The following is a 27254-nucleotide window of genomic DNA, read 5'->3' on the forward strand; positions in this document are numbered from 1 at the left end:
ATGACCCTGGGTTATCTGAGTGGGTCCAGCATGATCACAAGGGTCCTTATAAGGGGAGGAGGGAAGCAGGAGACTCAGAATCAGGGCAGAGAGAGAGGCTGGCTGATGCTATGCAGCGGGCCCTGAAGATGGAGGAAGGTGCCCCACACCAAGGAATACAGGTGCCTCTAGATGCTGGAAAAGGCACGGAAACACCTTCTCCCCTGGAGCCTTCACAGAGGCACACAGCTCTGTCAACACCTTGATTTTAGCGCAGGTGGACCCATTTTGGACACCTGCACTCCGGAACTATAAACTAATCAATCTGTGTTGTTCCGAGTGACCGAATTTGCGATAATTTTCAGGGCAGCCATAGGAAAAGAAAACGCCAGCATCCGTGCCTCACATCCCCAACACATCCGGTTGAGTATTAGGTAGAATTATCGCAAATGCCACGTCCAGTGTCTAGAACAGAAGTACAGCAGCACCCGATATGGCCCTTTCCGTCAATGCTAGTACTTTTTTTTTTTTTTAAGATTTTATTTATTTATTTGGCAGAGAGAGAGACAGCGAGAGAGGGAACACAAGCAGGGGGAGTGGGAGAGGCAGAAGCAGGCTTCCTGCAGAGCAGGGAGCCTGATGTGGGACTCGATCCCAGGACCCTGGGATCATGACCTGAGCCGAAGGCAGTCGCTTAACCGACTGAGCCACCCAGGCGCCCTCCGTCAATGCTAGTACTTTACTAGCAGGACAGCTCTTACCATTTCGTTGAGGGAATGAGCTTTGTCCATATGAGGTCACTTGACTCTAAGTACACAGAACAGCATAGGGGTTTGGGGAGAGCATGGTGTGGTCAGCTAGCTCCAGTGGGAGTGGCTCTGCAGACAAGATGCTCTCCAAGGCCTGCAATGGATGTGTCTGGAGGGACACAGACAGCGGCTTGCCACCACGGGGCTCAGAGAGCCCAGGGCTGCGTCCCCCCAGGCCATGCAGGAAGCACACAGACAGAGGTAAAACCAGAGGTTTCCCAGAAAGTCCTTCCCCACAGCTTTAAAATGCACTGAGCACAGCTGAACACCACAGGAATAATAACCATGGGATGTCAGGCTGGAAACAAGGGAGAGAATGGATGTTCAGCTCCTTGAAAATACCTTTTCAGACTTTAGAAAAAAGAATGAAATAAAGAGTGAGATGAAGAGAGTTGAAGGACAACGCAGATGCATAGCAAGGAGAGAAAGCATGAATACGAGGCATGGTTAACAAAGGATGCAAATGCCATCGAAACTTAAAAAATGGATTGCTGGAGACAGAGGTTCAAGGGATCTTGAAGCAAAGCTTCACTTTGTCATGCTGGTTTTTGATGATGGTACACTGATTTCTGACCATTGCAGAATGAACTGTAGCTCACGATTACAGCCTGAACTCCTCTTATAAACAAGATCTTAAAACTTCAGGCACTAAATGTTTTGTACGCACAGACATCAGGGAAAATTCACACATAAATTCATATTATAGTCTGCAGTTTCTAGAACGGCCTCCACGAGAAGTTAAAAGTATCGCACTAAATCTTTTCAACATGATCTTAAGGTAATTATCTGACAAATACTGTTACTCTTGCATCACAGATATCACATCAAAGAATAGGGAAGTTCAAACACTTTGCCATAATTTATTCAAGTTGTCAACAGGTGACTGAGCTACAGGAGGAATCACAACCTGTGAATTAGTCTGATTATCCTTCTGTGACATCAAGTACATAGAACTTTCACCTGCTTATTCGTATAGTAGATGAGGCTCACGGCATTTCACCTGCTTATCCTTCTACTCAGTCAAACTCAGAATGTGCACCTGTTTACCCTTTTTACCAGATCAAGATAATGGGATTTTCACCTGCTTATCCACACTCACAGAATTTAAATTTGCTTATCCTTCTACTAGACCAAGTTCATAGACTTTCATCTATGTATCCTTCTACTAGATCAAGCTTACAGAATTTAAACTTGCTTATCCATCTACTAGATCAAGCCCATAGACTTCCATCTGTTTATTCTTTGAGATCAATCTCACAGATTATGCACATGCGAATACTTCTACTAGACGAACCTCGTAATATTTTTAGCTGCTTGTCCTACTGGATCAAACTCACAGATTTTTCATGTTTTTCCTTCTGTAAGATTTAGCTCACAGGATATGCACATGCCTTCCTTTTACCACATAAGCCTCATAAAATTTTCACCTATTATTCTACTAGATTAAACTCATGGAATTTTTAAAAAAATCTATTCTACTAGATCAAACTCATAGACTTAACTCTTACTCTTCTTCAAGTTCAAACTCACAGAATACGTACCTGCTATCCTTCTTGATGAACCTCACAGGATTTTCATTTGTTTTTCCGTCTATGGGATTAAGCTCAGAGAACTTTCATGTGTTTATTCTTCAACGAGATCAATACATACAAGACTATCCTTCTAGATAAACCTCATATAATTTTCAGATGTTTATCCTTCTTTGGGATCAAGCTGATAGAATACGCACATGACTGTCCTACTAGATCAAGTTCGTAGAACTTCACTTAATTTAAGAACAACAAAGGAAGTTTGCTACATAACATAAAGATCTTGTTTAATTAATGGCTACAGTATATATTTATTGCCCCACTGGTTAACATAAATAAAGAAGAAGGTAGACCGAAATACCACAATAATGAAAAAGAATCCTTTAAAAATGTATCATCTAGGTGCAATGTGGCGTTGCAGATTGGATCCTGAAACGAAAAAGCACATTAGTGGAAAATATATAGTTCAGTTAAAGGTGATGTTCCATGGGCGCCTGGGTGGCTCAGTTGGTTAAGCGACTGCCTTCGGCTCAGGTCATGATCCTGGAGTCCCGGGATCGAGTCCCGCATCGGGCTCCCTGCTTGGCAGGGAGTCTGCTTCTCCCTCTGACCTTCCCCCCTCTCATGCTCTCTATCTCATTGTCTCTCAAATGAATAAATAAAATCTTTAAAAAAAAAAAAAAAAAGGTGATGTTCCAATGTTAATTTCTTGACAGGTAACAGTGGTTATGCAGAAGGTTAATGCTGGAGGAAGCTGGGTACAGGGAAAGCAGAAACTATCTTTAATATTTGTAATTCTGTCAATCTATACTGATTCCAAAGTAAAAACCATACTAAATACACAGAGATGATATATGTGTGTTCCCCAGTTGATTAAATACTTGCGTTCTCTAGATGACATCAGGGAAAACGATATGGATTGCTTCACGGGGTTTTATATGTACTGTTTTTTAAAAATGTTTTAAAGATTTTATTTATTTGAGAAAGAGAGAAAGTGGTGGAGAGCGGCAGAGGGAGAGGGACAAGCAGACTCCAGGCTGAGTGGGGAGCCCGACACGGAGCTCGATTCCACGACCCTGAGACCACGACCTGAGCCGAAGTCATTCGCTTAATTGACTGAGCCACCCAGGTGCCCTATATGTGCTGTTTCTAATGGCTAAATTTAACTGATCACGTACGATGTGATATGGACTATGATGTGCATTTCATTAACTAAATCCTTACATCTCCCTAACAAGGGCACTACTATGAGTCCCCATCTATAGAAGAAAAATATGATGGCCGAGAATATGCATTTCATCTCATTAAATCATTACACCTACCCCACAGTGGTGCTACCTTTACTGTCCAATTTATAGATGGAGGCTATCTATACATACACCTGAGGGGGCTGAGCAAAATTACGTACTGAAGGTCACTGATCTAGTGAGCTAGAGCGCAGATACAAAGCTTTGTTCAAAACCAAAGTCTGTGAATTTGCACAATTCCTCAATACAATTTCACCTCTGGTGCAAGAGAGAGTTGGTGCTGTCTTGCCTGTATAACGTTGGAAGAGGGCCACAGGTGGGCTGGATTTAGAAATTCAGAAAGACAACTCTGAACCACAGGCTTAAGAAAAACTGGGACACTGAGCACATTCTTTTATGTTCCCAAGAGTCAACAGATGTACTCTTTAAGGAGAAAGGCAATGTCCCAAGGATGGTTTCCCGGGGCTCCCCAGGTGAAGGCAAAGGGACAACTAGCTCCAAATCCGCATGTGAGCGGGCCTGAGACGTGCCAAACCTCCCATGCCTTGGCTAGAGTCTCCGTGTCTTAGAATAGCACTGCCGTGAACATGGGCACAGATGTCTCTTCAAGATTCTGACCTCATTTCCTTTGGATATGTACCCAGAACTGGAATTGCAGGATCACAGTCTCTTGAGGAACCTCCATCTGTTTTCCACAGCGGCTGCACCACTTTGCATCCCCACCAAGAGTGCACGAGGGTCCCCTTTTCTCCACATCCTCACCGACACTTACCTTTTGTCACAACAGCCAAGATATGGAAGTAAATGTCCCAGATGAATGCATAGAAAAAATGTGGGATTATATAGACACACACACAGTGGAATTGCAGGCATAGGCAAGAAGGAAGTCCTGCCATTGGAAACGACATGGGTGAACCTGGAGAGCACTATGCTCAGTAAAATACACCAGACACCAGAACGATGAATACTGCATGATCTCACGTACGTGAGGAATGGAGACTAGTCAAACTCAGGGAAGGAGACAGTAGACTGGCGATTGCCACCAGCAGGGGGTTGGGGAATTGGGGGGATACTGGTCAAAGGTACAAGGTTTCAGTTATGCAAGAAGAGTCAGTTCTGGGATTGAACGTGCAACAAGGAACTACAAGTTAACCAAACCGCATTGTCACATTGTATACATGACCTACGCTGAGAAAGTAGATCTCAAGTGTTCTCACTACAACAACAACAACAAATAGAAGACAAAAATGGTAACTATGTGAAGTATCAGCTAAGTTAAATAACTTGATTGTGCTGATCATTTCACAATGTATACACATCCCCAATTTTGAATTGTGTATCTTAACTGTGTACAATTTTTACTAGTTTTAAAAAGCTGAAAAAACCAGCAATGGAAATACTTGCTTTTATTTTGTAAATATGACTCAATCTCATCATAAGAAAACGGAATGGTTTTTCCATCTCTCTTACCATTTCTGTAAATGCCTATCCACTTATATAGGCGTGTGCACATGTGCACGCACACACACACAATGTAGATGGCGCCACAGGAATCCACAGGCTCGTCCGAGGTACGTATCTATCATGAATCCGACATCAGGGATCTGTTCTGCTCTAGGAAATTTGCTGAGGTCCCAGACCTCTGGGTGATGGAAGAGAAGTCTCTGAGATGTATAACCACTTGGAAAACAAAACAAAACTCCTCGAGAGACCCTCAAGACGTCACACCCTGCCAAAGATTCAAGATCCCCCAGAGAGTTCCAAGCCACGAAGAGCCCCCTGGCGGAAAGAGTTCTATGTGGGTGCAGGGAAGGGGCTTACCTGTGCTCAAGTGCAATGCTCAGAGCACCCTCAAGGAAGGCACAGGATTTCCTTGGGATCCAGTGTGGTGCAGCCCCCAAACCCAGCCATCCACTGACCACTTGCATGTACAGGGTGGCAGGACCAGGTACAGTGTCATCCCCAGCTACTTTTCGGAAGACAAACCATCATACTCGGGACGAACTCTTACACCTTGTATGAAAATACGAACCCACCGTGTATAACCTAAGTCTCTCATCTTACAGTTACGAATTTATATTCAGAAACTAGAGAAATATATCAATAAACAGAATCTCACCCAATTTTCTAAAGCTGTAAAAGGAGTGGTTTTTTTTACAAAAGCAATGGTAAAAAAAAAAAAAAAATTTAAAAACTGTTTAACAGATGATAAACACATCCGTGCACACTCTCCCCAGGGAACAACATGTTTGATAAAGTATGATCACACATTTCCAGGCATGTGTTCATGAGCAAATATCCTTACTTGTCAGATGGTGTAGCTTTGAGTCTCATTCCTCATTCCCTGGAAAGGGCTATGTGCAAAATGCACCCGTCGGACTTAAAAAGGGCAGTACACACTTCTGCTCTCCCAGGAACTGCTATGGTTGCTATGGTTGTCCCCGAATGAAGTTCACAGGAGCTCGAATGCTGAACTCCATTCATTTGGCAAGTATTTATTAAGCAACGACTAACAACGACCAGGAAAATGATGGAGTGCCCCATGTTCCAGGAACGATTCAAGCTCCTTGCAGATATTAACTCATTCCTTCCCCACCGCCCTCTGTAAGGTAGGTACCCCATTCCACAGCTGGCAAATCTCTGGCCAACAGGACATGGCAAGCAAGCGACAGAACCAACTAGAGCTCCAAAATCGGGGCTACTGAACCCTAGCTTTTCCTGATTCTCAGAATCCCACAGGGAACACAAATAAATGTGAGCTTTGTAGGATGTATGAACTGTACGAACTGGATCTCAACTGTATGAACAAGGATCTCACCCCACAGAAACTCCAAGTCCCCAAGGACAACTCACATGACCCCACAGATCCCTCTGACTGGGAGTCAACAGCACAGGAGGGTCCCTAGAACGCCCGCCCTGACTCAACAGAGTCTTGATTTAAGTCGTGAAGGAGAATTAAGTGCAGGAAAGTTGGAGGCAGCTTACAAGAGAAATAAAGAAAAACAGGGTAAGAAATCTGGATTTTTTTTTTTTTCTGAAAATGTATGAGCAAAGAAAAGAAGCAAGGTCTAAATTTAAAATCTGGTCAAGTAATTGTCAAAGTCACATGTCTCTCATCTAGATGGTCCTTTGCCATGATGGGAAGTCACAGAGGTATGATGGCTGAGCTCGTCAGTCTCTCCAAGCAAGTGCAGAGAAAATTCTACCATTTATTACCAGACTGTTGTCAGGAACAGCTGCTTCTGAACCAGGCTTCAATTTTTGTCCTTTCTAATGCTGCCACCTGGCAGGTCAAATCACTTTCAGTGGCAAGAGTATAGGACAGTCATTCTAATGCTTGATCAGGGTGCAGAGTTTTATGAAATACATTCTTGGCCATTTTTCTCCTCTTGGGCATCTCCATGTCTGCATAACATGATTTCTCTGGATTGATGCAAACCCCAAAGGGTGCAATTTGCATTCAATGCTTTCTCACCCAAGATGCTGTATTTTACTCTTTCCTTGATTTATTCATGCCAGACGGGAGATACGATAGAATAATGATCTGCGTTCTATCAACCTATTCTGATGGCAAAATAAAGAGCAACAGTCTCCTGATGTCAGTGCTCAAAGAGGGGTAAAACTTTGGAAAACACACTTAAAATGAATTGACACAGTTTGAAAAGAGTAATTCCTTAAGGAACATGACCTCAAACTGCTAACTCGTCTGTGTAGGAGTCAGTCAACATAATTGCTTTCCCAACACTCATCCTCTGCTGTCATATTTTGAGACATCACATCAAGGAATGAGTGTGGCTGTGTTTCAATAAAACTTTATTTACAAAATCAGGCATCGGGCTCCATTTGTGGATCCCTAACACCACAGTTGCCTAAGCCCTGCCCTGAGTTACTGAATTTAGATTGTGCTGTCAGGTGAGTGCAGCAAGCAAACCTTATTCCACGATATTAAATCCTATAGTATTGAGTGGAAATGTCAGTGAGGCTTCTACTCACAATGCATTTCTTCACTCAGCTGAGCACCTTCTTATTATCTCCTGCGAGTCGAAAAACTAAAGCACGTATCTTCCCCGGGAATGTAAAGCGAACCATGTCCTGGGACTGATCCACCTCTGCACCGTCACACCTTGGTTGAGCTAAGTCTCACTTTAGTGCTGCAGGAAACAGCTTGTCCCATCTTGCCTTCTGGAAAGTTCTGTATCTGGATGTCTGCTCTGCCAACCCCCAAATGATTCTACACATCCTTGAAAGCCTGGACAACATGATGCCCCTCCTATTGAATTAAGCCCCCAATGGCCACCACTGCAGGCGACGTTTTCCTACTGTCCATTTCCTTCGTATGTTTCCAGTTCCTTGTTTATGGGATGCCTGACAATCATGACGATCAATTCTGTGCATATCTCATCATCCCAGCAGGACCACAAGCACTTGAAAACAAACTAATTCAGCACTTAATCAACTGACGTCCACAGCATCATCCTTTCCAAATTATAGTGGCCAATCTATTTCTTGAATGAATGAAATAATGGATGAATCAGTGAACAGTATGGCTGGGGAAAAAAAGGGCTCTCCTGTAGATGAGTGTGATGAGAAATTCTTATTTCCAACGTTCTGTTTGTCCGTTAACATTGCTAGGACTTTTCACTTCCCTCATCAACTGCATTCCAAAAGTTCTCTCCTCCAGAGTCTTACCAAACTCAGAAGAGAGCCTCACCTTGCATGTCATCCAGGAAAAGGAGCTCATTACCATGAAATACCCCAACTCCCCGCCTGCCCAGAGCTCAGTTTATATACCACCACCATATCCTTCCCACTGTCCTGCACTTTGCCGCCATGCAACCTCAGACTCCCTCCGCACAGACCACAGTAGACCACATCACTTGCACCTGCTCCGGCTCAAACGTGAGTAAACCAAACACCCATCCTCCAACCACGAACCCTGCCCCCGATATGGATTCTGCAACCATGGGCCCAAACTGCGGTATTTAACCTTGTGGTATCACGGCCATACATTCTACCAAATGAAAACAGTGCAATGAAATCCTTCTGTCACGGCACTAAGATGTTGATCATTCGGCAGGTCTCTTCTCTGCTTAAGGGGACAGTCCCAATCGTTCCAAATGGCATGGCAGTGTTCGGGGTGCTTGCTAAACTTATCCTATCTATGTGGTTGTGACTATTGGCTCCGATCATGTAATACACCATTGTCCATCATATTCTTGCCCAAACACTGACCCCCGTATAAACTCTGACTTGAGTTGACATCTCCCCAGTAAGACACCAGCTGTCAACGAAAAATGTATCTGTTCCCCATAAATCTTGATCTTCTCAGCAGTTGGAGCTTCTCAGTGATGCCTTGTACGTTAGCTCTCTACGGAAGTTTACCCCTGATTATCACATATGCTCCAACCTTTCCCACGACCAAGTCCTGCTTTTAACAGCCTGCCTCCCTGCACAGAAAATTTCTTAAAAGAACGTGAGAATTTTTTCCCCTTCCCCCACCCTTCCATCCGTCCAGCCTCTGTCCCCACACCTCTCCACTAAAAATATACTTGTGAGCATCATGTGGGTAATAAATGAAATGGACCTGTGTCCTCATCTTACTGGCCATTTTAGCACCACTCACCATTCATGCTTTTCCCTGAATCTTCTCTTCTCCTAGTTTTCTTCTTATTTCCCAAATCACTCTGTCAACATTGCCTTTATGATATCATCATTGTCCACATCACCTTTTAGGTAAGAGTACCTCAGGGCGTGGTCCTTGACTCTCTTCTTACACCAAACAATCTCATACACCTCCCCACCTGCCAACCGAATATAGCTCTCTGCCCATGAGTCTCAATTCATCAAGAGAATGTCCATCTACCTACACAACCACGTAAGCCAAAAACACAAGACCCATCATGGATGTCTTTCCTTGTCTCCACAATCAACAAACAGCAGTGGATTTACCAAGGTCTTCCAGTCCCATCTTCACCTACTCAAACTATGTATCCTTCGAACCCAAGCTCAAGAATTTTTTTTCCACTTATGTATTCAGTCAGAAGTGAGGCACTGTTGTAGGTCCTGTGGATACAGAAGTGAGTAAAACAACACGTATGTCGTCACAGATCTTGTATTCTCACGGATGACAGTAATGCCTTGCATGTACTGAGTACATTTGCCAACACTTTGCATGCACTGACTTGTTAATCCTCACAAAAGTTCTTCATGATATTCCTCTAATAACAACCATATTATTCCAGCTCTAAAGATGAGGGACTGGATACACAGTCATTCCTCAGTTTATTATTTGCATGCGTCTACCCTTTCCTTATACTGGATTTGGGCGATATTCTTCACACACAATTTTAACTACCCAAATGGCAATAGTTATTTTTTTTTAATTTTTTTTTTAAGATTTTATTTATTTATTTGAGAGAGAATGAGAGACAGAGAGCATGAGAGGGAGGAGGGTCAGAGGGAGAAGCAGACTCCCCGCCGAGCAGGGAGCCCGATGCGGGACTCGATCCCGGGACTCCAGGATCATGACCTGAGCCAAAGACAGTCGCTTAATCAACTGAGCCACCCAGGCACCCTGGCAATAGTTATTTTTAACACATCCCTATTGGACATATTAACTTGGATGTGGGGTATCTCATGAGCCACATCCCCTGACACTCCTGGTTTAGTCTTCCATCTCTAGCAATGCCAAGCTACTTTTCTGCTCACCGTAAGCATCTCACTCCCACCTAGAATGAATTCCTCACTTTTCCTCTCCTTGCCAGCACTTAAAAACATCAGCCTGCAAAAGGTCATCTCTCCCTGGGAGGCTCTCAGAAGTCCAGGTTGGGCTGACTACCTCTAAGCATCCATTCCTAAGAGTTCCCTTAGTTCGTTATTCTAAACTATCTCTGTAGATCTGCATCTCAGCATTAGAATATGAGCTACAAGAGCTCAGGGACCCTGTCTCCTTGGCCTTCATGCCCTAGAAGCTAGCCCCACGCTTAGCATACTGTACAGAGTCAATATACGAGTGCTTGTTGCTCGAATGTAACTGAATGAGCACACTCAGAAATGAAGACAGAATGCGATCTTCTTTCAAAGGTGAAAAGGCTGCAGATGCCTCCCGGCACACTAAATACCCACACCACCAAGACAGGACTACTTTGCCTACTCTGGGGAAGCTGATGAAAATATCTGTCAAAATCTGAAGTCAGAACCTACATGTTGCATAACCACCTTAGAAGGTTAAACTCCCAGACCCTCTTGCTGTTTGGTCTTGTTTTTCTGTTTTTTTTTTTTTTTTTCCTCCAACAAAAGCATCCACTGCTCTCTGAAAGTTGTGTTACTGCATGAGGGCACGATACGCCAAATTCAGGGAGTATAAGAAGCAACTCATAAGCCGCCCAGACAGGAGCCAAATTGGTTGCTTTTGGAATCCGCACTTAAGGTAAAGGAGAGATGCCAGAAATGGGAGGGCCTCAGACGCGGGCGTCAGGGAATTTGGAAAGCCTTTTTCTGCACGTGGGGGAAGTCTACGTTCCTGAACGGCTCGGGAAAATAGGATTTCCACCACCCCCATGCTTATGCAGACGCTGTCGATAGAGTTAATTTACCCATCCCATTGACATTTATTACTCGCGTTTAGGCAGAGTAAAAGGGAGGTGGGGGGAGAGCCTCCTTCAGGATGACCTTGATTGGAGAGAGGAATGGAAATGAAGCCAGAGCTAATCTAACCATTCTCTTTCCAACACTACAGGGACTTTTCTGCTCTGAGAAAGAGGCAGAAAACTCTAAACGCGACTATAAGAAAATCTTAGGGAAGTTATTCTGGTCCCAGCAAAAAGAGGGTATTTTAGGGGAGAAAGGGGGAGATACTCAGGTATGGTACCAGGAGCAGAAGGAAGAAAAATCTGGGACATGTTCACTATTCATTCAGCAAGTATCTACTGAACACCTACAATGTGGTTATTGTAGCAAAGAGACAGAGAGGTGAATAAGGCACCCCAGATCCCCGCTCCCATGGGGTTTACATTATAAGAAGGGAGACAGATCATGAGCACAAAATTATAAACAGACAACATATCAGATGCACAAGAAATTTTACTAAGTTGGTATGTTGAGTTCTGATTGAGGGAGATCTCCAGGGAGATCTTACAGAGGCCACACGGGAATGAAAGATCAAATCAATGCAAAGACCAGGGGACGAGCTTCCCGCCAGAAGGAACTGCCAATGGAGAGGCCCTACGGTGAAAACAAGATTAAAATGCTGGGGGACCCCAGAAAAAAGCAGACAGGCATGAGGAAGATAAAGCAGCTCTATGTCATGGTAGGACTGTGTACCGCCAAGGTGCAGACCTCACATTTCATTCTCAGTGGGTGGGAATATAGTAGAGTGTTTTAAGAAAGGAAGAACAGTTGAGAAGTCAGAGGAGACAGAGACTGGAGTGATGCGTCCACAGGCTATGGGAAGCCAAGGATTGCCAGCGACCAGCAGAAGGCAAGGAAGGATCCTCCAGTAAAGCCTTCAGAAGGAGCATGGTCCTGCTGATCCCTTGATTTAGGACTTCTGGTGTCTGGAAGTGAGACAGAACAACCTTCTGTTGTTCGTAAGCCATCCACTTTGTGGCTGCTCTAGGAAACTCAGCACGGTACAGTGAGAGCATGTGTATTAAAGCTCATCCAGGTGCCTGGGTGGAGAGTGAACTGACAACAAAGAAGAATCAGGAAGGTGCGATCACAGAGCATGAGTGTGTAGGTAAAGAAGTGAGGGGACTCAAGGCAGAGCCCCAGAGGTCCCCACCTTTGAGAGGTAGGTCAACGGAGTAGGAAGAGCCGGCACTGATGGTTGAGCAGAAGCTTCCAAGAGTTTGCTTACACCCATCTCTACAAGAAGCGTTCTAAGAGCTTCAAACATTGACTTAGACATCAGGTGACGCAGAGTGGGGCCAGCCGCTCCTTCCATGGGAGAAACACTATTTATAGGACTATTGCCTTGAGCTGTGGTCCAGATGAGTGTGCAGAATGAAGAGAGCCTTCTGAGGACTCCTCCACCACCGACCCAACACCTGCCCAGGGAACATTTACACAAACTGAGAGCCAGGACTTGTGCGTCCCAGAGACAGTTCAGGATCGCATGGAGATCATACATCCTCTGTTCCTTTAAAAGCACCGATTCCTAATCCCCGCTCTCAAATTAGCAATGTGCACATTTTCAATATTTTAACAGCCCTGCTGGAATTTTTACATTTAACCGCTATATGTGGTCACAGGCCAGTGTAAACGTTCTGACATTTTGTTGTTCATTTATTTATCTTGCTCTTGGCGAAAATCCTAACAGCTCAGTATGGGAACGCTGTCAGATTAACTAAAAGCACTAATGGAGGCAATGCTTCCTGAATTCTTATGTGGGAACATGGATTGTTACTTGGTGGGCTAGGTTTATTAGGTTGACACAATCATTCAGAACACATGGACGTGGAAGGAAAATTGATTTAGGAGATTCTCAGAAGTAAATGTAACAGGATCTTTTAGGATGAAGACATTGCCAAGACTGCTACAATTTCACTAGGGTCATATTCAAAGTCCACACTGGACCCTACTTCTATCTCTCAATTTCCTTTGATGCCTTTTGACCAACACGTTTTACCCTTCTCTAAATCTAAACAGGAGATTCATGCTGCAAACACATTTCCTTCAAAAAAAAAAAATGAGAGAAAGTATTAATGGTATCACTATTCCTTCACCCCTATAATATTACATTATTTTTTTAAAATGAAGACTACCGCAGGGATCTTCTGTCCCTACGATTAAAAGGAAGATCGTGTTGAATTCTGGAGAAGGATGATTTAACTGTAGCCATTCTATCCAATTCACCCGCAGATTCCATTAGGCAAGTCGATTTGACTGGGTAATATGGTAGAAGCACTCACTCATACGCTAAAGATCTTTCCGAGAGGTTTTGATTGAGACTAAAAATCATTAACTGTTCAGAAAAAGATGCTCTTTTGATCAGGGAGTTTAAACAGCGCGATTCCTCTGTGTACGAGCGTGCTGGAGTTGGCAGCTTTACAAAACGAGATGTGACATTGAGAAGAGTCTTTGGTCATCTCCTACAGCTAGAAGGAAACCATATCTTCCTTTTAGGGCAGCCGCCTTTTAACAATGTTGCCCTGTAAGCCTGATTCCACCTCGATCTGACAAAGGGATAATGCCTTGCCACAGCAACGTGGCTGAGATATTAACACAGCGTCATAGTCTGGTGGTATTTCTAGCACTCAAGCGAAATAGCAAAACACTGCTCACACATCCAATATGTTCCTCTTAAAAAAGAAACTCAGGGAGTAGCTCCTGACATGCTGTTAGGGTTCTATGATAACCCTGGCTTGCGACCATCCTTCGGGACCCCTGACACTCTCTTTCCAACCCACACCACTCATATCTCCACGAGAGTCAACTGTCACAGCGAAATGCTAAACCCATCTCGTCTTGCTCCTCACGCATCCCAAGATCCATCAGCCGGGGGTCATCTGGTCATCTCCCTGAACCGACGCGCTTCACGGCAGTCATAATGTGACTTTCTTAAATCACGTATTACTTTGTAACCGCTTCTGTTACTGTGATTTACGTATGTGTCTCACCGGCAGCTGCTTACCTACTTTGGAACGTCGCAGGCCTTCAGCGGAAGAATAAATAAAAGGCTGAATGCGTGCATGCAATACAACCCATCACTCCATCCTTAGAGACGCTGTCATCTCTAAAATGAAATAAAAACGACTCTCTCTACACAGGCCATAACCTCGCTGAAATACGGCGATACACCTAATCTTAATCTACGGGAGTAGAAGTTTTCACTTCTCCCTACACTAAAATAAGAGGATGAACAGAGGGAGGCCTGGTCGGAAGAGGGGCTGCCGGGGATGGTTAGTCCTGCGCCGAGGAAACACGACGGGTCATTCACCCGACCCGCGTCAAACAGCATTTGTGTGCCGCGCTCTGCCGAGGTAACAACGGCAAGCAAAGGAAAGGGCCGTGCACATCCTATGAAGGTCATCCAGATGGGCACTCAACAGGAATCTTTCTGTCCGAGGTTCCAGGGAAACAAACGTGTGAGCAAGGTCCCTGCCCCGAGGTGCTCCAAACAGGACGGCAGACACACATATGAAAGTGTAAAGAGAAGTACATGGTAGGCATGTTTGGGACAGATAACACACTACCCTCTCTCCACCTCTCTGCCTCGCTGCTCTGTGACGCAGAGCGATCCAACTCCTTCTCGTTGCGGGACAAGCCGGGTGCTGTTTCTCACCCCCCAGTGCTACAGTATTGGGTATGCGCAGAGCTAGACGCAGAACAAGAGAGCAAGCACGCACCGTGGCTAACTTCTTCCAGGCTTGCCAACTTTGCAAACATTTCCGGGGCCCCTGGGCCTCCTGAGGCTCTCCTTGTCGTATGCACCACTATTTCTTGTGCCTATAAATATTGATGCCTTTACTAAATTCCACGGTCTTGGTTTCCTGATTCCACACACTCAGTCACCCACCCACCCAACCACCGGCTGACCCTGAGTTCCTCCAGGGCACAGACCACATTTTATATTTATTTTTGTGTCAGGCCCAGGGCCAGATGCACAGCCCATCAATATTTCTAAACCAATTAATGGACCAAAGCATCCTATTTATTATCCTTTCATATCTTTGGAGGTAAACTCAGATTCCCTGCGTCCCTGGGAATCTCTGAAACACCCATATGAGAGAATATAAAAGGGCAATCAAGCACTTTTTCACCTTAGGCTAGGGAAATTTTACAGTCACCTGCTTTCCTGGGTGTTACACATCTTGTTGTCTTAGGGAGGTGGTCCCCACTACCTGGGACACGATGAGTCACCATGGTCACCTCCACTCATCCTGCCCCATGGTGCAAAAACCCACAGCCACCGCAGATTCGGGTGGGTGTCCTAACCCTTAGCACAGATATGCCCCTGTGGGCCTGTCATCTAAGTCTGTGGAATGGGTCGCCTTTTATCGCAATGAGATACGTATGTCTTGTATTCACCGTGTGTGCACGCTACAAGCAACCTGGGATCAGTGGCTGGGTCTGATCTACTTTGGACTACCTCACATCCCCAACGACTAGTCTGATCGGTTTTGGCGGTGGCTTAGCTGAGGTTGTGTCGGGAATGAGGCATGAGCCCGAAACGCTACTGCACATCGAGGTCGGCAGAATAACCATCTCCCAAAGAGGGGCACAGCCTCATCCTCCAGAACTGGTGCCTCTGAGACCGTCCACAGCAAAAGAACTTCGAAGATGTGATTAAGAACCCCGAAAAGGGAAAATCAGCTGCATGACTGGGTAGGACAAGTAGAATCATAGCCGTCCTTCGGGAACCATATGTTAGAGTAAGTGAGTGAGGGAGATGACACTATGGAAACAGAGGTCAGAGAGAGAGAGGAAGGGAGGACCAAAGACTTGTGCACTCTTGGCTTTAAAGACGAAAGAAGAGGTCACCAGCCAAAGAACGCAGGTGGCCTCCAGAGCTGCAAAAGACAGGAAATCAACTGCTTCCCCAGAGCCTGCAGAATGACACAGCCCTGCTGTCACCCTGATTTTAGACCAGTGAGACCCATCTCAGACTTCAGACCTCCAGTATAGAGGCTGAGTTTACCCTGGGTGAACATGCCTTCATTCCAATGTCCTGACCTACAAAGTGTGCTTTTAACCTCCGTGGGGACCGTTAACAGAAACGGCAACATGGTCACTTCCCTGGTCAACGCCTGCAACGCAGTCAGGTCCTGTATACTGCGAAGTAGCAGAGGGACGACATCAAAGCTCAAAGATCAAGGCAAAGTGCCCAACAGGTGAGCTGGGAGGCCAGAGCTTACCGGTGTCGGCAGATTCCTCACCTTTATAGATTCCGTTACTGCCTCCGTGGACTTCTCCCTTGGTGCTCACCTCTTCCACATGGGCTCCTTGATCCGAGGTGAAGTAGACGAGGGTGTTATTAGCCAGTTTCAACTCATCGAGAACATTCAAGATCTGCCCTGAAGGGGAGAGATGTTCAATTTTAATACAGTTCCATCTTTACAAAAGAAAGGGAGATCATTTGCTCTTGACTTCTCTGAAGATGGGAAGGAAATGCTCCCGTACACGGCAGCTAACCCACATTGATGCCAAGAGGGATGCAATGCAATCAGAAAGCCCATTTGTGGCAGGGTTCTTAGAAGGTTTAGTCATTGAACCAAGTGTCACCTAGAAGCACCATTTGAAACTCTAGGCATTATGGAGTGGTTCTGTACAGAGACATGAGAAAGCATTCTGGAAAATCAGGCCCTGAGAGCATGACCCACTTAGAGGAAGGTGCAATGGGTTCTGAAGATATAAAGAAGTCTACCAGTGGGGCGCCTGGGTGGCTCAGTTGGTTAAGCGACTGCCTTCGGCTCAGGTCATGATCCTGGAGTCCCTGGATCGAGTCCCGCATCGGGCTCCCTGCTCGGCGGGGGGTCTGCTTCTCCCTCTGACCCTCTTCCCTCTCACGCTCTCTGTCTCTCATTCTCTCTCTCTCAAATAAATAAATAAAATCTTTAAAAAAAAAAAAAAGAAGTCTACCAGTTTCCCTTATTCAGTGCAAAACACCAAACCATCAATGTTCTTCTTTTTTTTTTTTTAAAGACTTATTTATTTTTGAGAGAGAGAGAAAGCGAGGGTGGAGGAAGGGGCAGAGGGAGGGAGAGAATCCTTTTCCTTCTACTTTCCTTTTTCTTGTCACATCTTATTCCCCACACCTAAGATTGTATACTACCCGCCCACATAGCAATGCTTCAACACAATCACAGTTTCGACAAAAGCAGTAAGAGTAACAGGTACCATCTACTGAGCAGTCTCTGCCCGCAAATGACTATTACACACTCTCTTATTCAGACACTTGAAACCCTGTGAGTAAACAGTGTAGGCTTCCTTTCTCAGATGGGAGGAACTGCACTCTGTAAGGACAGTGACCTGCTCAAGCTCACACTAAGTTAGGAAGTTGAAGAGCCAGGAAGTAAGGGTTAAACCTTATTCCAAAGGCCAGATTCGAAAACCTTACATAGTTAACTGGATGGATTCAGTGAGAATCACAGAGCACTAAACAACATATAAGGGGAGAAAAATAGAGACACCTACTGAAATACTCCTGGATAAAATGGTATCATAGCCGCTTGTCTTCTTCAAATTAGTAGAGGAAGAAGGGAAGGGAGGATGGGGTATAGATTAAACAAGATTAGGCATGAGCTCACGGCTGTTCAATGCACATCAGGGACACATGCAAGTTTACTGCACTTTTCTGTCTACTTTCTTTTATGCCTAAATTTTCCGTAAGAAAAAAAATAGATGCTGCTTGAAGACAGAAGGGGTTGAAATATGGATGATCTGATTAGGACGTTGCTGTCAGCTGTCAGATCAGAAGTAAATGAGGGTCAAACTAGAGGAACACAATTTGTAATCTCCACAGAGAACCATATACTCATATGCTGCCGGTTTAATTTCATAAGTTAACGCATGCACTTATACTCTGATTGAGGTGTTAGGGTCTGACTCCACTTTTGATGCTTGACTGCGAAGAGCTCTTAAGCCTCGCCAGTCCTTATTTGACTTGTGCCCAATGAGCTAATAAGAAAGCCTGGGTGCTGCCCCCTGCAGTGATGTGGGAGATTCAAGCTATGCCAGTCCCTGCCTGAATGCCCCACCCAGTCACTGCCTCCTCCCACCATGGAAGGTCAATCATTCTCCTTTCCCATCGCTCTCAACCTATTTTCAGACCAGCCTGGGAGCAACCTTGCTCCCCCACCCCCAGAAAGCCTCATTATGTGAGTAATAAACCTTTTCATAGACTCTTGCTGTAGGTGTGGCATCATTAGTCTAGACATGGGAACCAAATTTGGGAGGGGGACCATTTCATTACTGCAGGATAACCCACAGCAATTGAAATTTTATAAGGACGCCAGGTATCCCTTGCAGCAGGGATAGTAAGTGAATATGAGCACATCCTACCCGGCACATAGGTCATGCCCCGGTGGGTACAAGCCCTCTGCTTTGGGGCTGCACCTTTACCTATGTGGTCCAGAAAAGGAGGACAGGGGCTGCAGAGTCAACTCTCCACAGAGGTGGCACGGATGACTTCTGAAGCAAAAGCAAAACCCAAGTCATCTGTTACAAGACATATTTTTGCTATTTGATTGCCAATGCCACCGGCTATGGTATGTTCAATCTTTCTCAATTTTTTAACTCATATAATAAACATTCCAAGAAGCCACACCATATACATAAATGCCAGACTCAGAACCAAGGAATAAGATGCATGAGGGCCATTTTAGATTTGTCTCCCATGATAAATCATTATCAGGCAGACGTTGATTGTGGTGTTATTTGGTACAGCAAAGCAAATCACCTGTGTGCTTGGGGATATTTGGCTCTAACACTAATTTAAGCTGTATCATTCTGAATATGGTAATTAGTTTAATGAGTTAAAGTAGGGAGCAGAAATAAGACAATATAACCCCCACTTATACTTTGAAGGAAAAATGCCCCTTTTGACTCATACAACAGTTTCTAAGTAAAATAATACAGACTAAGCAGTTAGCAGAGGACTGAAGATTTTACTTCCTTGTGTTGTAATTAGTATTTTGCAAAAGGGTGTGCAACCATGCACCTCCATTTCAAATATAATTCACCTTTCATGTAAGAAACTTTTTATTATTTTTTTAAAAATTTTTTTAAAAGATTTTATTTATTTATTTGAGAGAGAGAATGAGATAGAGAGAGCATGAGAGGGGGGAGGGTCAGAGGGAGAAGCAGACTCCCTGCTAAGCAGGGAGCCTGATGCGGGACTCGATCCCAGGACTCCAGGATCATGCCCTGAGCCGAAGGCAGTCGCTTAACCAACTGAGCCACCCAGGCGCCCCAAGAAACTTTGTTTTAAATGTGCCATCCATGATAATTTGTATGGACACAAAACCTGCACACAAATATTTATAGCAGTTTTATTTATAATCGTCAAAACCTTGGAAACAAACAAGATGTCCTTTAGTAGGAGACTGGAAAAACTACAGTCCACCAGTGGAATATTATGCATGCTAAAAAGAAATGAGCCATCTAGCCATGAAAAGACATGGAGGAACTTGAAATGCCTGTTGTCTGGTGAAAGAAGCCAATCTGGAAATGCACATACTATAGGATTCCAACTACGCGATGTGCTGGAAAAAGCAAAACTATGCAGACAGTAAACAGATCAGTGTTTGCCACAGCCTTAGACGGGGAAGGGAGAGGGCGGTGAATAGGCAGCACAGGGGACTTTTTAGGGCAATGAAAGTATTCTGTCTGATACCATAATGGCGGGCACATGTCATTATACCTCAGTCCAACTCCACAGAATGCAGGATTCCAACAGTGAACCTTACTGTAAACTATGACGTTTAGTCGATAACAATGTATCAGCACTGGTTCATCAACTGCAAAAAATGTACTGCACTATTTCAAGATATTCTAAGGGGAACTGTGTGTAAAAGAAAGGGATAATATGAAAACTGTACTTACTACTCAATTTTTCTGTGAACTTAAAACTGCTCAAAAAATAGCCTGCTACTTTTTAAAAAGCACCTTTTCAGATACAGTGTCCCACCCAAGACTCCCTCATCCACATATTCAACCACGTATTAGGAAGCACCTACTGAACATGGGCTTTGTGCTGAGGGCTGGGGCCTCAGAGCCTCCTGGAGACCCGTTTTCTTTGTTCAAGCTAGGTACAAGTCCTTTTTACCATTTCCCCGGCAGGCTCTTTCCATGTCCAGATGATCCTGTGGTGGCACCTACTACCCGGACTCCTTCTACTGAAATACATACTATATCTTTCCCCATCCCAACATGCCCCCCCCCCTTCCCCGGGGGCATTTCCTCCAAATCCCAGTACTCCAAATGACCATGTTAAGATATTCACTTTGTGGGGCGCCTGGGTGGCTCAGTTGGTTAAGCGACTGCCTTCGGCTCAGGTCATGATCCCAGGGTCCTGGGATCGAGTCCCACATCGGGCTCCCGGCTCAGCAGGAAGCCTGCTTCTCCCTCTCCCACTCCCCCTGCTTGTGTTCCTGCTCTCGCTGTCTCTGTCTCTGTCAAATAAATAAATAAAATCTTTAAAAAAAAAAAAAAAAAAGATATTCACTTTGTCCCCATCAATTTTTCTCATTCATTGCCTAGAGTGATGACTTCATCTTTTTCATCAAAATGCCCTATACAGCTGGGCTGGGATTAATACAAGGGAATCTAGCTGAGGTCACCATGCATCTACAAACCATAGAGTATTTGGCCTAATGTGTGCAGAAACTGTCAGATTTCTGATTTCCTTTGTGTTCTTTCTTCAACAAAAGATGCACTCTGGATCCCATACAGTTTAGGTCTTATGCCAGAATCTCATTTGTAAAGCCCAGAGTCCATTAACTGTTTAAATTTTCATAAGATTGATCCCATAAAGGTCTAACATATTTCTCTCCTAAAAATTCTGAACGGAAATCTCCCATGAGAACAAATGCTGGTGTATTATTCTTGTTTTCAGAGCAGTGTGCTGCAAGTCAGAGGTCCACAAATATTATTTTTCAGTAAGGTTCTCAAGGTGTAATGATACCAATTCATACAGGATGAGAGTTCTGAATTACCGATGGTGGGCTGCAGGATAGCTTATAAATGAAATGTGTTATTTCCAAAGCTTTCGCGCATTGTTCCCTGAATGAAACAAATACAGAAAATAAGCCATTTCAGGAGCACTTTGTTATTTAACTGGGGACAAGAGTGAGCTTATCAAAAAAACAAGAACTTCAGACCAGAGTTTTGTACACTGAAGGGACACAACTTGGAAATATACAAATGTGGCTCCTTCCTTCTCCAGGTGTGAATGTGGCTTCCGGAGGAAGCCTAAATTCAACAGAGTTCCTTCATTCCATTTATTCATTCTACAAACAAGTGGTAAGCCGCTATTGAGAATCAGGCCGTGGCACTCCATGCAGGAGACAGAAGGCTTCCCGATGCACATGCCAAATTCTACGTTTTGCTCAAGAAAGAAGCTATCAAACAGAACTAAGTACTCAAGCTCTGCCTCCTGGCTTCTAATAGGACCAGACCTGGTTTGAATCCTAGGTCCCCAGAGTGCTCAGTGGGCTTCTTTGTTTCTAAGTCAGAGATAATAATGTAAAATAGTTAAAGTGTTGCCAGGAGGCACCGAAGGAGGAGAATTTCATCCCAAACAGCCCAAGACTGGTCCCACTATGATTGCTCAATGCACCCTAGCTCTTACAATGGGCTTAAAAAATGGGCTTGCCTAATTGAAGACTTGTGATTTCAGCTGATTTGGCTTTCTCTTTTCTCCTACGAGGTAGGTCAGCTCAGACAAAATATTGGAGCAAAATGCTGTGAAGTAACTATTTACCCTTTTGGAAGCACTGTGCTCATTAAGGAAAAAAATGTCTCAAGCAGCCACAAAACATGAATAATTAAGAAAATTTCCACCTACTCAACATGACTCCAGGGAACACAAAGAAACCCTAAAAAGGCCCCCTAAAACTATTTTAGTAAGTGTTTTATCTGATCAACAGGTTAATGGTGGGACTGAAATAATCCTCCTGGGGTTGGAAGCTGAAGATAAATAAACGAGAGTAGCTAATTATAGCCCCTAGTGGTGGGACTCTCCATCGGGCATGTGCAATGCTTAGAATTGGTCTAGAAAGCTGGCTTTAACCTGTGTCCTCGTGCTCTCCCAAATCCATCATTGACTGGCACAGAGAAATCTGTCAGTGGCCCTAAAGAGGCAATTCTTTCTTGGCTTATGTAGGACTAGAAGTATAGCCAACATCCCATGTATCAGGACATATCAGCCAATGTACAGATAGATTTATTTTATCTCCGGTTGGAAGCAATGCCCATTGAATTCAGGTAAACCTGACCTAGTACTTCCTTCCGAAACAAGATTTCCAAAACTTTGGTCCTGATCTTCTCTATGACATGGACCTCAGAGATTCCCCCAGATGGGGCACTGGAAAGCCTATGAGTTATCTACAGTATAAAATCAAGTTCAAAAGCTTACACATAAAAAAACAGTATATGAGCAAAAATAAAATTCCTGGGATTGGATTATTTATCTGCCCTCCTTTTTTTTTTTTAAAGATTTTATTTATTTATTTGAGAGAGAGAGAATGAGAGAGAACACATGAGAAGGGGGAGGGTCAGAGGGAGAAGCAGACTCCCCGCCGAGCAGGGAGCCCGATGCGGGACTCGATCCCGGGACTCCAGGATCATGACCTGAGCCGAAGGCAGTCTCTTAACCAACTGAGCCACCCAGGCGCCCTTTATCTACCCTCCTTAAGTCACCAGAGATACGAATATGATGCGCTGGCTTCCGTGGTGTGGAGGGGAGAGTTGATGTTCTTTGTTATGACTTTTGTTTTGTGAGGGTATTTTTAGAGAAGAGCAAGCAAAATATTGTAAAAGGTAAATGGACGTTGTGGCGTTCTGCCTTACTAGACTCGGATCTAACACAGCTACTGCCTGAAATGCAGTCTGGGTCTCGATTATTCTCATGGTGCCTGTACGTGAAGGTCTAAGGAGGCTCCGAACATCAAAATCTTCCAGGATGAAGACGTGGATTTTGGAGGAGCCGGGGACCATCCCTCCCAAGGCCTTTAATAGAAGGATAACTCCCTCCCTGGCCGCCATGGGTGACATATCCATGGACACGCCCAGTGCCAGATCTTGTTTGATTTCGATTCAATCAGACTCACCATATCCATTAACGTGGGGATCACCCTTTCATTACCTCACTGACTTTCACATCTCCCAAGGGAACATGAAAATTTCACTCAAAACATGTTTAGAAGACATCACTCATCATTTTTGCAAAAAGCTATGGGAAAGTAACCCAATGTGACAGCAAGACAGTGATTAGGCTGCTTTAGTCATTAATGTAGGTATTTTGTTTTTCGTTCCTCTGGGTGATGAAGACTAATAATCAAGACCTTGTATTTAGAACATAGGTTCCCTAGCGCATTCATACCACACATTAGCGTTCTTCCACTTTTAATGGGCTGATCGATCACCTTGGGAACCACGTTAACATGAAGACTCTGATTCAGTACATCTGGGGCCTTCAGAACTTCTAAAACACTCCTCAATGACACCTGTCTGAAGGCCATACTTTTAGAAGAAAGCTTATATGTGACTAAATGTTTAATAAACACTAACATATAATAAAAGGATACGGTTGGTATTTTACGGATTTCAGGAACTGCAACAATATTGAGATTTGGATACAGTTTTAATTTCACACCTAACTTTTACACCCAGGAAAGAAACATAATAACGTAGACTCGGGATTATTAGGGCAGTTAGAAAATGGAAAAGCCGAGGATTTCAATGTTGCTTTTCTACAGATAACCCTTTGCTCACTTTTGCTGGAACTTCTTGCTCCAGTCAGTTTTTGTCTGAGCTCCCCTTGTTTCTGGGAAATGCATCCTTATTTTGTGCTGTACCTGGTTGTTATGATAATGTTGTGATTTCCTCCATTAAGCCTGTCTCTGCCCTCATCACAGTTGTAATGTGTGATTTATCCCCTGCACCTGCATCTGCTCTCACCATCTGGGGTGCTTTCATGGCTCAACTCCAAGATTTTCTTGGGTTAAAAATAACCTGTGTTGGTTTTTTTTTTTTTTTCCCCCAGGGCATTGCATTGGCTGGAAATAATCTGAATAATTCCAGCTCGTTCTCATTCCCGGTGAGCTCACCGGTGTTCTCCTGCGTCAACAAGGAAAATGCACGCAGAAGAACAGTGTCACTGTGTCTGTTCACTGCAATCACACACATGTGTGGGAGGAAACCCAACGCTGGCACACCTGTGAGCCAGGGGAAGCCACGCCGAGTGCGTGCTTGAGGTCACTGCTTCCCTAGGGTCCTAAACATCACAGGGCTGACCTGGGCAGCAGGGGCTCCAACTACTGGTGGGGAACTGTTTTCAAGGGCACTGCTCAGAGGGAGCATATGGTCTTCCCACTCTTGATCGGGCCATGCCATTGTACTTCCTGCACTTTACTGTCTGCTAAAAAATAAGGTTTGGGGGCTCTGGGGGCAGCCCTTTGCTCTTTTGAATGGCCACCGGCTGAACCTGCCCTGGGGAGTTATCCAGGCTGTCTCATGGTGTGCAAGGTTGAATTGTTATTGTGATGCTCAACCACACCATCCACACTCACTTTTATTTTAGGACTGGGTTTTTTGTTTGTTTTTTGGCATTGGGTTCTACCATCCATAAAGCTGAAGGTACACAATTAAAAATTCTGTTTCCTTTCATGGACACCCTGCACGTAAATCACAGAGTCAAGCCCTCCTGGGCACCCTGGCTCACACCACACCGAGTTCCTCTCTTGGGTTTTGCTCCTAATCAGTGTGACCTTCAGGTTTCCTTATGTGCAGCTCCCCTGCAATGTCTGCCGAACTCCAGGGTGAAGGGCTGGCTTGACGGGGAGATCTCAAGCTCCTAGGGGAGAGTTCAGTTGTTCCTACCAAGGCTCTGGGCAGACAGACTCTTCTGGAGAGTGTCAGGTCCAGAGCGGGCCATCTCAAGTAGAAGCTACAGTAGCAATCATATTAAAAGATGGTGTGAATTCATGTTTACTTTTTCATCACAGACTTTATTCTCATCCATGAACTATTTCCAAGAGTTTGAGATTTCCCCATCAAGCCAGCGCTTTGCCCTGGAGTTCGGCAGACATTGCAGGGAAGCTGCACCCTGGTAAACTGAAGGTCACATTGATTATGAGGCATAATATGCACATTTCAAGCAAAGATGTTTCACACATCTGGGAAACAATAATAAGTAGTCATCGTAGTATTTGTTGAGCATTTTGAGCAAGCCAGGCACCATGCATTGTGCTCTAAACACACGACTTCACAGAATCTGATTCACTGATTCCACTAATTCAAGCAGGTGGAATAAATCTCTATGGGGGACCGTCGTACCCGATCTTCTGACGAGCCCTGAGTGGGTCCTGACTTAAAAGCAACAGGTATTCAAGAGTCCAGATATCCCTCCAGCTCATGGAGGTGCCGCTCTATCCTGGCTGGTGGGCAATCACGCACAAGCTACTTCACCCCTCAAAACCTCACTTTCTCACCTGTAAATGACACATGATAAAAATACCTCCCCGTAAACTCATTAATCCACGTGCAACGCTTCAATAAGTTACCAGAATATCACCAAATGATTTCACAGGTTATGGACTGTTGGTCAATAAACGTTTCTCATTCTCACACTGGTGGCTGCAGCTAACGTTGGTATTATTAAAATGTGCCCACATGTTTTATTAATCCTGTTTGAATTAATTGGGACTTGATTTCCTGGATAATTTATGATGTTATTTTCTTTATGGAAAGGATTTATCAAACAGCATTAAAATCGATTCCTTTTAATTCGAGATGTAAATTCAAGGTAATATAATATCCGTCGAAGCCCGAGAACGTGAAATTAAGCTTTGGGCTTTGTAAAAACGGTAACACTCCTACAGAGTTTATGAAACCCAGAGGTTAATGATTTATGAACTAAATTAATTTGGAGAACCAGAATCAATATTCCACACAATGCATTTACAGCTACATATTACAGCAAAATGTTTGTTGGTATTGCCAGATGTGCCTTGGTCCTGCCCCGGTGACCTTTCCCTTGTTTCTCCGTCCCCTACTCTGTAGTCTTTACACCCCTGGGCTAAGGATGCAAAAACCCCTTTTTGCAGAAAATGGACTACTTTGCCACAAATGCAGTTTTACTGGAAACTCGCATAGGAATGGAAGAGAAAGGAAAATGTGCACCATACATGTTTCCTTTATTCTTCCTGCCTTGTCATTGGGTTTTTCTGATACTGTGATTTACATGAAGCTTTCCAGATGTGCATTCGTGCAGCACACACATACCATCAAAAATTGGTTAATGGAGAAAAGCATACACTGTTGAACATAAGGATGAATCTGTTAGAACAAAGCACCTGGAATGAAGGCAGTTGAGAGCAGAGTCTGGGACTGAGCACAGCAACTATGCAGCGTGTCCAAAGGGTGGGCAAATGGGTCAGAGTCATGGAAGAAGAGACAGCAAGTAACTTTAAGAGTGCCACCCATACAAGACAGGGGAAGAGAGATGATTAGATGGTTCTAACTTTATGTCCCTGGTGGCCCTAATGTGTCTATGTCTTTAACCACACACTATTTGGCTCTCTGGTAGGAACTGTATCCTTTACTCTTTAGAAAGTGCTGAGCACAAAGCCTGATAAACATGCTTGGGGAGCTCATGTCCAGTGGGCACCAAGAGTCTCACTTTCCAAAGCCAGGAGGCCGCCCAAGTGCACAGATAACTGATCCTGCTGAGCAGATGGTGACGGAAGGCCAATGGGCTCTGCAGAACTGACCTCTAGAGAGCCAATGGGATTTGCAGAACTAACCTCCAAAGGGCCAATGGGATTTGCAGAGTTGACCTCCAAAGGGCCAATGGGATTTGCAGAGCTGACCTCCAGAGGGCCAATGGGATGTGCAGAACTGACCTCTAGAGGGCCAATGGAATTTACAGAGTTGACCTCCAGAGGGTCAGTGGGATTTGCAGAACTGACCTCTAGTGGACCAATGGGATTTGCAGAGCTGACCTCCAGAGGGCCAATGGGATTTGC

General features: G+C 44.5%; 1 protein-coding gene across 3 annotated transcripts in view; it reads right to left on the reverse strand.

Annotated features, from left to right (window-relative positions):
- Nucleotides 1-27254, reverse strand: part of STS (steroid sulfatase) — a 142360-nt gene that overhangs the window by 18443 nt on the left and 96663 nt on the right. For all 3 annotated transcript variants that reach the window (XM_021679195.1, XM_021678538.1, XM_021679843.1), the window contains exon 7: nt 16443-16580. In XM_021679195.1, the coding sequence (XP_021534870.1) occupies nt 16443-16580 (138 nt within the window). The remainder of the gene's footprint in view (nt 1-16442; nt 16581-27254) is intronic.

The sequence above is a fragment of the Neomonachus schauinslandi genome, chromosome X, assembly GCF_002201575.2.
Source record: "Neomonachus schauinslandi chromosome X, ASM220157v2, whole genome shotgun sequence".
In the NCBI taxonomy this organism is placed as follows: Eukaryota; Metazoa; Chordata; class Mammalia; order Carnivora; family Phocidae; genus Neomonachus; species Neomonachus schauinslandi.